The 13,134-nt window shown below is 39.0% G+C and overlaps 1 protein-coding gene across 1 annotated transcript; it reads left to right on the top strand.

Annotated features, from left to right (window-relative positions):
- The first annotated feature begins 3,324 nt into the window (after positions 1-3,324).
- On the top strand, positions 3,325-10,373 carry LOC121519249 (arrestin domain-containing protein 3-like). Its single transcript, XM_041802089.1, has 6 exons — positions 3,325-3,473; positions 3,856-3,916; positions 7,263-7,413; positions 7,525-7,621; positions 9,675-9,931; positions 10,007-10,373. Exons 1-6 carry the CDS (start codon positions 3,359-3,361, stop codon positions 10,262-10,264), a joined length of 939 nt encoding a protein of 312 aa, XP_041658023.1. The 5' UTR covers positions 3,325-3,358; the 3' UTR covers positions 10,265-10,373.
- The last annotated feature ends 2,761 nt before the right edge of the window (positions 10,374-13,134 follow it).

Here is a 13,134-nt window from a genome sequence, read left to right on the forward strand (position 1 = left end):
TATCGTGACATTTTTTGCCCACGATAATTGTGAAGTGAAAATCTGATATCATGACAGCCCTGTCCCAGATATAGATTAATACTGTGTAAAAGGTCTAAGATAGTCTAAATGGTTTGATTTTGCCAGCTTGGCCATATAAATTTCCATGTTGTGCTGTTTATATGATCACTTTCCTTTAGCATTCATCTGTCACTTCACATTTAAATCCCTAACCCCTTTCAGCTAACCCCTTTCTCCCTCTATGGTACAAACATGTGATTAAGCATTTCATGATCATTGATAAAGTTATTTAAATTCTATAAATGATTATGTTTTAGATTTACAGTAAATGACCGCTTGTGGCCCAGCTGCAGACCGGGTCCCACGCTTTTAGAAGCACTGACTAATGTACGAAACGCTCCACAGCTGCCTTGTCTTTCCTTTTCTGAACTTTACTTTCACATTAAACAGACATCAGGTAACAGTTCAGCCCAGAGAAAGGTTTCAGTGAATAAAAGACTGTAATTTATCTTTCATGAGGAGTCCAGATCTAAATTTAACCTTATATCTCATGAGAACTGGTGCTGTTATTAATAAGATTTAACCCTTTGGTCAGAGTGATCAATTATTCAACATTTAACATAAAAAAAATCTAATGTGATTTTCCTTTCCTGTGCTTGATCTGAACTCCCATTTTGGACTAAAACTAGAACAACACCCTGGATCACAGTTGTATGCCTCTGTGAGGTATCAAACATTTAGATAATGAAAGTACAGAGAGGAGGGCTGAGTGATAAACATGTGACAGGCCAGGGCTGATAGAGGCCCAAACAGTTTGTCCTTGTGCAAAGTTTGAAAAATTCCCCTTAAGGTGTTCTTTACATGCATGGGCCCTTTGACCTTTGACCCTTAAGGTTCAGAGTCTGATCATGGCGTCAGTCTTACTGCTGATGAGAACTTCCTTGACCTTAACCTGTCAAAAACAAAGGAGTTTATTGTTGATTTTATAAAAAACCTAAAGCGAGCTCTGTTCGTAGTAAGGATGCTGGGATTGTTGGCTCTCAAATGTACGCTGTTGCTCTCAAATGTACGTCGCTTTGGAGAAAAGCGTCTGCTAAATGACATAGTAACATTGTAACATAAGCTATATTAATTCCCCCGATGTCTGAGGTGCAAATGACGTCACACCTGTGTTTAATGTGTTCTATTTGCTACAAGCATGTAAGATTAAGAGACAGAGACAGAAAACGATGGTACTTTGTTGAAACACACCATTGGGGGATAACAACCCTTTGCCTTGCAAATTGGCCTGTTTACATTAAGCATCTAACAATGAGGATGGAAACAGTACGGCGGGGCTGTCAAACTCAATCACAGCAGATTCTGGATTCAGGACTAACCTGAGGGCCGAACAGTATCACCTTTTTAACCATAAACTGTCAACCTTGTTTCACCGGTAATAAAATATTAAAAGAAAAAACCTTAACACTGATGATAAATGATTCTGACATTTAAAAAGTTTTAAAAAGATTAGTTTAGAGGCTCACAATCAGACAAAAGGGGTTTTTTTTGTTCTAAAAGGTCACAACATGAAATTGAAATAGAAAAATGATCTATTTTTAATGGCAAATATATTAGAAAGATCAAATCATGAGTTTAAAAGCTCAAAATATAAAATAAAATTTATAATCATGAAATTAAAAGTCAGTCTAAATAAAACACAAGATCTTTGAGCCCAATAAGGAGCATCAGCACTCAGTGACGAAGTCCCTCATCCATTACTATTTGCCTCCAAAAGTCAACCGTGCAGACTGAAAAATAATAAAATAACAATATATGATTCAAAATTTTAAATTGTGAGTGTAAAAGGTCAAACTATGGGACTGTGAAGTCAAAGTTTGCAGTTGAAATATAAGGTAAAATATAAAATAATTGGTTAAAAAGGTCAAAATATCACTTAAAAATTAGAATTGACTCTTAAAGCTCAAAATGTTATATGAGAAGTCAAAATTATGTGTTGAAATGCTCAAAGTGTGAAATTAAAAATCAAATCCTAAATTTGAGTCCTAATTGTAAGATAATTAACTTGTAAATGTGAAATTAAAACACAAATTAATTTCTTTACCCACATTCCTTACTTCTTATTTAAATATTTTCACTCCTTACTTTTTTAGATTTTGTGACTTAGGGATATCTTAAATCATCAAGGATACGTTTACGTTTTTATACTCATAATGATGGACCAGTTATAACAGAAATATGAGATCATCTTGCGGGCCGGATTTAACTGTTCCACAGGTCGGATTTGGCCCCCGGTCCTTGAGTTTTATACGGCATAAACAGAGTAAAGATTGGCCTACATGTCTACAGGAGCTGATGGAAGTGCACTGCAGTTTTTATGATACACAAAACTTTCCAGAAGAAGGTAGTAAAATCACAGTTTTTTCTCTCTCCACATCAGTGCGATGTGCCAGTTATTATTGCCCTGGCAGTAGCTCTTTAGCACCCGGTAGCTTTCAGTTATAGCTGCTGTAGGGCTTTCGGTGTCTTTGTCGGTGCAGCTTTGATAGATCAAGTTGGCTTTGGGATTCTTGCTGAAAGCTCAGCTTCTCGCTGTTATCCCTTTAGCATTTCAGTTTCTTTTCGCCACTTTCACATATTTCCACACACGTTCTTCATATTTTTCACAAGTTCCTGCTGCCACCCAAAAGTTACATGTGCAGTTGTAGAGCAACTCTTAATTGAACAATAGGTGGGCCAACTTCCTATGAACCAATCCCTTTTGTGTATTCAAGTTATGGACTTATTTCTGCCACCCACAGGGCCCACTGCAATCACTCACACACACATACATTGACACAGTCATATTCAACGAGCATGATTCTTATTTTTTCTCCTGGCCTTACTGAGCCACCTCCCGTAGGGGAACCTGGGGCTGAAGCCCTGGTAGATCTGTGCATTAAATCGGGCCAGGTTGCCTTAGTAAGAATGAACATCTCACTGATTTGGTAAGTGAATTATTACAAACAATTCTACATTTATCTCACCCAGAGGGGCATTTTACATTCCTAGAATCAGTATTTTTACCCGAAAGTCCAGCTTTTTATCACTGAGCAACATTTATTGCTTTGTTTTGGTTTAATGATTAACAAAAATCAGAGGTGACTATCTGCGTGAGACACACCTCATAAATAAGCACCCCAGCTCACCTTGCAATTGCTCATTGGTCACACAGTCTGCCATGTCAAGTGACATTCAAATTTTGGTGGAATATAATCCCATAAATAAAAGGGATATTTTCACCAGTGGGGATTATATCTCAGGGAAAATTACACTGGAACTGGCAAAAGAATGCAAAGCAGAGTCAATCAATGTAAAGATGAAAGGAAAAGCAGAGGTCGAATGGACTGAACATTATGGAAGAACAGTTGTGGTCTATCACAAGAAGGAGAAGTACTTCAGTCTCCAGAAAGCTGTTTTGCAGGCAAACCATGGTAAGTTGCCTTCTCTGTGATTCTCATCAGACGTAACCTGCTGTAACAAGATTTATTGTAGTCATCATGTATGTGCCTCTACAGTGACTAACGCTTTGATTTTTTTATTCTCACATTTATGTGGCTTGTTTTTGGATTGTCCTTTGTGGTCATTTTCAAATTTATTGTTGTTAACATTAGAAAAAAATTGCTTCATTCGATCTAAAGAAATATACGTACATACTTTCAGAAGAAGGCAAAATAAATTCAAATCCTGATTTAGGGCTGTAAATGTCATTATTATTTTTGTCCCAGTTACTGTGATAGCAAACAGGTTTAAACAAATATTCGTCATACATTATGTAACTGTCAGTTGGACTTATAAAACATTATTGTGTTTCAGGTAACAACGTTATCAGCCCAGGCTGTCACGTCTACCCATTCACCTTTCAGATACCTGCAGAGTAAGTTTTTACAAGTTAAAAATTTAATGCATGAGATTATACTACCTTCCAGTGTCTTTTTCTTCCATCAATTGGTTTCGTCTCTTAATAAACTTTTCAATTTTTTTTTTACTGCAACCTTTATATGTTTCCAGTTGATGAGAGCAGTCAAATGTGTGACCCAAATTTCCAAAAATTCTCAAACACTTCAATCAATTTATGTAAAATGTGTCAGTTTTTGACCCTAGATCGTGCATATCTCAAGACATGCAGTCTCCAATTACAAACATGTGTGATACAAAATGAATTGTTCTGAAGAGCTGAGTGAGTTTAAAAGTGGTACTGCAATGGATGCCACCTTTGCCATAAAGCAGTTTGTGAAATTTCATCCCTGCTGGATATTCCACAGTCAACTTTAAGTTATGTTATCAGAAAGTGGAAGTGTTTAGGAACAACAGCATCTCAGCCACAAAGCAGGAGACCACGTAAAATCACAGATTGGGGACACACTGCTAAGGCGCAAAGTCGCAAATGCTCTGCTGATTCCACAGCTGAAGGGTTCTGAACTTCACAGGCAACAATGTAAGCACAAAAACCCTGCAGCAGCAGCTTCATGGAGAGGGTCTCTATGGCCGAACAGCTGCATGCAAGCCTCACATCACCATGTCCAATGCCGAGCGACAGATGGATTGGTGAACAACACAACAACACTGGACTGTGCAGCAGTGGAAATGTGCTCTGTGGAGTGACGGATTATGCTTCTCTGTTTGCCAGTCATATGGGCGGGTCTAGGTTTGGCGGATGCTGGAAGAACATTACCTGCCTGGCTGCATTGTTCTAACTGTGAGGTTTAGTGGAGGAGGGATAATGGTATACATAAGAACAGTGCAGTGTCACTCCAAATTTTCCAATATGACCCCGCCCCCATTTGGGGGAAAACAAGCCCTCGGACTGAATGGTGGTAGGTTAGAAAACATCAGTAACAGCATGATTAAAAGTCATTTTCTTGTGTTTTGTGCCTTAAACAGTTAAAAGCCGTAATTAAAAGCATGTTTTGTTATTCTTAAATTATGCAGGAGTGTCAAAGAGGAGTTCTGTGTCTTTTGGCACAGGACTAAAGCAAATGCAAATTTTGAACCAGTGCTGTGTTCTTGATAACTTTAAGCTAGCGATCCTTCTGTCTGCCTGTTAACAGCTTTTTCACGCATTAACTTTTAACCACATTGAAGTGTGAAGATCCAACACACACAGGGTATGTGATGTCAGTTTATCACATCATGAGATGGGACTGGATGTCCAATTTGACAGAGGGAGCCTGAACATACATTCATGTACATTTATAATTTTGTTTATTACATGTTGTTACGATGCAAGTATTATTTCATAGATGACCTACATTATATGTTTATCTTACAGGCCATTGGATTTTGGCTCACAATAACTGGTTAACCATATGGTTTTGATATTTTAAACTATAAATCCTTTATGACCCAAACTTTCCCATTGTCTGCCATTCACTTTTATGTAATGTTTTCCCCCAGAAAAGGGCGGGGCTTAACCTTGCAAAGCAGATGGATACGCCTGTTTCCTTGTTTTTCACTGGCGAATCCATTTTGCAAAGCTCTCATCTGAACCGTTTGGGCCTGGTTAGAAAGTGACAGGACCAATCAGTGACGGGGGGCAGTACTTTCAGGTGCAGCAGAGTCGTGACGTAAACAAGCAGCAGCAAGAGCTGGTGCAGTTATGGAGGAAGAAATTAGCGTGGATGCTGCTAAAGCACCAGTTTTGAACTTGACAGCATTTCTTTGTTAAAAGAAGAACAAAGAACAGCAGTGAGTTGTTTTCTTTTCAAAAACAACAAAAGTCGAGTACTTACATGTCTTTAGTCGCCATGTTTCACGTTATTCCTCAGTAGCTTTGCACGCGCAGCTCGATAGCGGCTGTGTCACATGTTTTGTTGCTTTGATTGGCCCGTAGAGATGTGACAGACGGAACGTTCACCCAATCACACTCTGAGTTTTTTTCAAAGCCCCTGCCTTTTCTCAAACATTTCCTATTGAAGCTTTCACCAGATGGATGTGTGAAACACATCCATCTGGCGTGTCAGGTTAGGCGGGGCTGGCATCGTTCAGGCAAAGTACCCAGATGGGCTGCTCTTATTCACTGGGCTGTTTTTAGGGTTCGTGCCAATCTTAATGCTTCAGCATGCCAAGACATTTTGGAAAATGCTATGCTTCCAATTGTGTGGCAACAGCTTGGGGAAGGCCCTTTTCTATTCAAACATGACTGTGCCCGAATGCACAAAGCAAGGACTATAAAAATGCGGTTTGGTGTAGAAGAACTTGACTGGCCGGCACAGAGACCTGACCTCAACCCCATCGAGCACCTTTGGGGTGAACTGGAGCTGAGATTGTGAGCCAGGCCTTCTCGTCCAACACCAGTGTCTGAGCTCATAAATACTCCAAAGAATGAATGGGCAAAAATTCCCACAGAGACATCTAACAATCTGTGGAAAGACTCCAAAGAAAAGTGGTTTCTATTAAACCTACAAACGGGGGTCAACTCCATATTGTTAGTGTAACAGTCAGTCACCTGTGTACTTTTGTCCAAATATGTATGTCTTTTTAGGGATTTCATAAATTGTTCCTGTGGAAATTTTTGCAACCATTATTTTTTCAAGGCACACATTCATAACCCACTGAAAACTGCTCCACACTTCATAGCATTTTAAAGAACACATTTTATAATTTTTTTTCTGTTCTCAAAAGACAAATGAGAGTTAGAGCAGAGATCTGTGGCTTTGGGATGAGACTACAGAGGAGTAAAGTTGTAAACGTGATGTGTGATAATTTCATGCTATGAATTAAGCTCAAACTCATTTAACATGATGGAAATTCACTCATAAAGTATGTGATGTCAGTTTATGACATCTATGGCCATTAGGGAATGTTTTTCCAGTGTGATGGAGAAAGTCTGCACAGATTATCATTACACCAATAACTTTGGTTGAAATATAGTGTTTTCAATCAAAATAGTCATCATTTCTCAGTTTACCTTCCCCACAACTGGATCTGGGCTCTCTGAGACTCTATCTATGTCATTAAACCTTTCATTCAGAAGGCATGTTTTCATCCAGAAAGGTACAGGGCCAGCATTATTTGAGCAAAGTATTAACATGAAAAAATGGTTTGTTCTTTTTGTGAACAGGCATTTATCAGCATATAAAAATCTCGTAATCTCACTTGACATGTAGTTTTTGTTCATGCCTTGTGAATATATCATTTCCTCACAGTCTTGATGTTTTACTGCTGAGAAGATGTCTTCTATGATTACATATGTAAATATATTGTGATGTCACATCTTGCAGAAACCTGCCGTCCTCCTTCAAAGGCTCCTATGGAAAGATCAAGTACACTCTGGAGGCAATCCTGAGCCGCTCCATGAGAATGGACAGTAAAGCTAAGACTGAATTCACTCTTATCTACAACGGGAACCTTAACAGTGACCCAGAATTGATGGTACACACCTAACACAAATACACACACATCTGTGTGCTGCCTGTTTGACTTTGACACTGCTGCAGTAACAGGAATTGACACTAACTCTGATTTTTTTTATATTCATGTCAGGCTCCACAGGAGCAGGCCTTTGAGGAGAAAATGAAGGTTTTTACATCTGGATCAGTAGGAATGCATGTAAAAATAGCAAGAACAGGCTTCCACCAAGGTGAATTTCAATCATATGCAGGAAAATCCCCTTTACAGATTATCTTAACAGTGGGTTGTGGTGAAAGATAATCTCTTGTGGCCATTTGTGGTTCAAAGTCCCATTGCTCATGGACCTTTAAAGGGTCGGAAGATAATAAAACAACAGAGACATATAGAGTTAATGCTAAGAGATAATCTCATCGCACTGCTTCATTGCAAAAAGTATATATTTAACTCAAGCTTTAAAGTGATGCTGAAATAATTGAAAGTTTGTGTATAATTTCTGTTACTTTCAAAAATGTACATTCTAATTTGGGACTTACAGTGCCTATAAAAAGTAGTGATCGGCCAATATTGTATATATTTTACATATTTTAATTATCCCGATAATGAAATATTAACTGATAAAATCCACCAATTATAAAGGTGCTTGTTCTCTTTCTCACGAGACTACACATTCCGAAACAGTAGGTGGCGCCGCAGGGTTAGAGTTAGTACGAGACCCGCTGTGAAGGACCAGAGAAGAAGAGGAAGCAGCCTCAGCGCTAAGAGGCTTGTAGAGGTTAGCAACGCAGTGGTACTGGCGCAGTTATTCAGTATTTATGGGGAAGAAAACACGACAGTGCTTGCAAAATTTTCCCCGCAAAGAAACCCTGAAGACTGGAAAACAGTCCTTGAGTTTTAGCACAACTGATCTCATAAGTAATTTAAAAGATTTCATCCTGAAGACGTTAAAACTAGTGTCAGCTGCGGCCATTAGGACCTAGCCAACAGCCAATACCAGGCAGAGAGCTGATTGAGCAGGCTGGAAACTGCAGAAAGGCAATGCTAATAATAATAAAATCAGTCTGACGGTCTCCTGATCCACCGCTGCTTTCATAGACGTATCCCTGCCTGCTCTGTTTGATGTGGTTTCATTCAGTCTGATCGACATTAGGAAAGAAGTTCAACCACAGACCAAGGTGGACTTTACATTCTTAACCTATTTCTCTTATGACTTATATCAGTGCATATTTTTAATCTTTATGTAAAACATCAGCTCTCTTTAATTCTGACTTATGCAGCAAAAACAAAAAGAGAGCCCCAACAATATTTCGCTTTGTTAAGCATGACAGCCTGTTATCAAGTGCTTTATGATGTAAGCACAAGTGATATTAGTTAGAATTAGTTATAAATATCTTTGCTCACCACATATTAACCTCTTCTTACTCCCAGATGTGCATAAACACATCCAATAAACTTCTTTTAAATCAACTAGTGAGAGAGGCCACCAAGACACCTGTGACTACTCTGATGGAATTACAAGCTTCAGCAGTTGAGACGGCAGAAAGCCAAGAGAAAGAGAAAGCTGCTGTTGAAGAAAACTCATTAAATCTTGACTAGAGCTCACTAAAAGGCATGTGAGAGACTCCGTAGTCTCAGATGAGACCGCTTTACATGCTTACCCTAAGCAGTGGTATCAGTGTTTCATACCATTTTTATGCAGATGACATTTAACTGTATATATCTTTTAAATTGTGTGACACCGATAATCTTGACATACCTGTTCCACTGTGATTAGGGATTGGATGAGTTTTCTTCAGTTTAACACTGATTAAATAGACATCCTCATCATTTCTTCTAACATCTTCCCACATTCCCTAATGATCTGGATCCCCCTTTCTTTAAAGACAAATAAAACAATATTTTAATTACACAATGCTTTTTTAAAGCAAGTTAAATACTTCTTTTATCAAAGAAACATTGACAAATGGAAATCTGTTGTGTCCTGAAGATATAACATCTGTTGTGCTGTAGCCTCTCAGCTTGATGACTGCACTTTCACCTGTCTGAATAGGCCCCTCCCTCAATCGTCTGTGGTCCTAAACACTGTTGAAAGACTGTTGACTTGGTCGAGAAGGACAACTCATATCACTCCCATTTATAGTCCTAACACAGGCACCCAGCCAGCTCCTGAATTCACTTTATGATCCATGCTTTTCTTTATACAGCCCTGCATGTGCTTTTCAGTCCAAGGTGCAGCATTAAATAAAATTTACTTTCTTACTTGCACATGCTGCTTTGTTTTTCAGGTGAAGGCATGCAGGTCGTGGCTGCCATCCAGAACAGATCATCTCGTGAAGTCAAACCAAAGTACTGTTTGTACAGGAAATGCAGTTACTTTGCGACAGGAGAGAGGAAAGTTGAAACCAAAGACATCCTGAAAGAGGTGGGTGATCCCATCCCCCCTTCTGTAAGTCAGACTGTCACCAGGACCATCATAATCCCACCTGATACACCTGTGTCAGTCCTCAACTGCCAAATCCTCAAAGTGGAGTACAGACTCAAGGTGTGTATCTCTCTAAAAACATGAAGTTACATTAACAAGGCTGCATGAGGAGTAATGGCTTTGTCTCCTGTACAGGTCTACCTGGATGTCAAGTATGCAATCGACCCTAAGCTCAAGTTCCCCATAATCATCCTTCCTGTTTTACCAGAGCTTAAAGAAGAGGAGCAGCCTGCTTATCCTGCCTACGGATTTGGGGCGTTTGCAAACTCAGACATGCCAGGAGGAAACAGCTTCCTACATGTCCCGCCATCCACAGGCCCCTTTGATCCACCTCCACCTTATGGGACATATGACATGTACCCCTCCTTGGCTAATTTTGATGGAAAATCCTAGAATAAATCTTAGGAAAAACATGACTCTACATTAAGACTCTAGAGTAGTTTGTCTATGGCGATTTAAAGTGGATGATAGGATGTCAAATAAATACGTTTCCTCACTTTCATATTCCTGTTTTCCTAGTAACTCTAATACCATGCTAAATATATCCAGAATAATAACATTTGCACTTTGTTTGCTTCTATTAAATATATGTATAAGCACAAAGCAAATATAGTAACTACCTGCAGAATTTCAAACACTGCACAACACTTTACATTTATCAAGGAAGCACTGTTTCCTTCATTACATTTCGTGTGTAAGCTAGTCAGCACAAGGTCTGACATCTGTGCACTTTGAAGATTTGTCTAGTTTTGTAAGAGACTGATGATTAAACATGGCTACCTATTTTGTGTGAATACATCTGATATCAAAACAATGAGGTCAGATAATGTTTTTACTTATCATTAATCATTCCTGCACACTTTAGCCTGAATGAGTCACATGCTATCAGTAAACAGCACATCATCATCACTTGAGTCAAAACCGCTAATATTATCTTTGTTTTAGCTCGGTGTAGCGTTATTATCCCTGTAGAAGCCTGCAGACCCACACAGCTGATCAGAGGATAAAGTGCGCGGTGGAAGGAGACAAAATGCCGAAAGCTGTATCATAAATTAGTGCCTGACATCGAGGGTTTTTTGGGAGAGATGAAGTGACACAGCGTACAGGTGAGGCAACATGTTTTTTTTTCTTTTTTTTTTTGGCCCATTTTTACGTAAAACTCTTTAAACTACACGGATAAATGTTTCCATCTACAGCTACTATGCTATCTCTCTGAGCTCGTAATAACCACTGGAGCAACTTTCACAGAAATCACTGGAGGCTAACGCCACTACTGTAGCCAAGCACATCACCACCCTAACCTCGCAAAGCAGATGGATGCGCACGTTACCTTGTTTTTCACTGGCAAATCCATCTGGCAAAGCTCCCATCTGAACCGTTAGAAAGTGACAGGACCAATCAGTGAAGAGGGGCAGTACTTTCAGGCGCAGCAAAGTCATGACGTAAACAAGCAGCAACAAGAGGCCAGTGCAATTATGGCGGAAGACATTAGCGTGGATGCTGCTAAAGCGCCAGTTTTATCAGAACTTGACAGCATTTCTTTGTTAAAAGAAGAACAAAGAACAGCAGTGAGTTGTTTTCTTTTCAAACAAGACAAAAGTCGTGTACTGACATATCTTTAGTCGCCATGTTTCGCGTTATTCCTCGGCAGCTGCGCACATGCAGCTGGGTAGCTGCTACGTCACGTGTTTTGTTGCTCTGATTGGCCCGTAGAGATGTGACAGACACAATGTTCAACCAATCACACTCCGAGTTTTTTTCAAATCTCTGCCCTTTCCCAAACGCTCAGTATTGAAGCTTTCCCAGATGGATGTGTGAAACAAATCTGTCTGGCGTGTCAGGTTAATACCACCCAATTTCAAAAATCCTGAAATATCCCTCTAAATTCCTTCATTGGCTGTGACAAAACATTGTGCATCCGTTGGTCTTTTATTTAAAGTATTTTAATGTTTTCTTCTATTTGTTGGTTTGATGGTCAGTGTGTAAAAGTCAAAAATAGTCTTTACAGTATAGTTAAAGTCTGCTCTAAAGAATTCAGAGTCCAGCAGAGAGATCTGTGTTCTTTGTGGGAGAGACAGGTAGTCCAAAAAGGAATAATTTCTGATCATGGCCACATCCTGTCCTCTCAGTTCACTTTATGGCCCCCTGTAGGAGAACAAACCATATTCTCTTTGTTTTTTTCCCTCTGCCATCTGACTATTAAATCTTCACAGTGGTCTCATGGATTGTAAATTTGCATTAATTTGTTTTCTTTTATGGCATCTAACCACATATTTAAACTGTGAACTAATGCTGGCTGTTCTTTCATTCATTCTATGAATGTAGACTAACACAGTAATTTGCAGTGCACCTTAGAGTATCCTATTTATTTATTTTTAATTGCTACTGTTTTTAATTGTGCATTTCAACCATTGCCTGACCCTGGGTGTGTCATTCCTGAAGGGGCCACATGGGGGGGTCAATGTGCCAGTGAGCATCTCTCTTTGTTCTGTCACCTCTGCTGTAAATGCATGTTTAGTCTGGGTAGACTACAAAAACAGAATTTTCCTTTGGAATAAATAAAATTGTTTGGATCTAAATCAAAATTAAATCAGTTAATCATTGAAGTGAAAATTTGTGCAAAGTTTGAAGAAAGTCTGTCAAAGCATTTTTGAGATACATCACAGGAATGACCCAAGTAGACAGACAACCAACAGCATGCCTCCAGCCTCGGCTGTTTCTTGTATGGAGGAATAGAAATGCCTTTTTGATCTGAATCCTCAGTTTAAGACCTGCTCTCCTGAGTGAAAAGGCACATCTAAAGAAAATCTATTTCATTCTTTAGCTGTCTGACAGTACCCCAGTTAGCGACAGAGAAATGGAAAACTGACTGTACTCTTATTGGAGCTTTAATGCTTCTAATCACCAAGGGTCAAACAAACAGACCTGCAAAAGGAAGAATTCCTGGTTTAGTATCTTCAGACTTTATCAAAAAATCAAACTTGATTAATTGAACAGCACTTTGTGTGCTGTAAAAATAGAAAAGAAATGACAGAAAGTGCTTTATATTTGTAGTAATCAACAGGCCTGCCTATGTCCAGTGTTAAGTTAATCACAACTAATCTCCTTTTCCCCCCAATCTGTAGCACTAATTTAGCACTGAAATTATTGCAGGACTGGGTGTATAAATATTAAAGGTGTTTGATATTTATGGGGAAATGTATCAGAGAGGGTCAGATGATTAAAATCCAACATTTTTAGGTTTTATGTTCCAAAGAAAACAA

This window comes from Cheilinus undulatus, linkage group 12 (genome assembly GCF_018320785.1).
Source record: "Cheilinus undulatus linkage group 12, ASM1832078v1, whole genome shotgun sequence".
Classification (NCBI taxonomy): domain Eukaryota; kingdom Metazoa; phylum Chordata; class Actinopteri; order Labriformes; family Labridae; genus Cheilinus; species Cheilinus undulatus.

Bases quoted from the DNA above. Each gene is read 5' to 3' on its own strand.
- LOC121519249 (XM_041802089.1), top strand. From the start codon at position 3,359: ATGAAAGGAAAAGCAGAGGTCGAATGGACTGAACATTATGGAAGAACA. The intron at 3,474-3,855 runs GTAAGTTGCCTT...ATTGTGTTTCAG, and splicing joins TGTTTTGCAGGCAAACCATG to GTAACAACGTTATCAGCCCA. The intron at 7,622-9,674 runs GTGAATTTCAAT...TTTGTTTTTCAG, and splicing joins AAGAACAGGCTTCCACCAAG to GTGAAGGCATGCAGGTCGTG.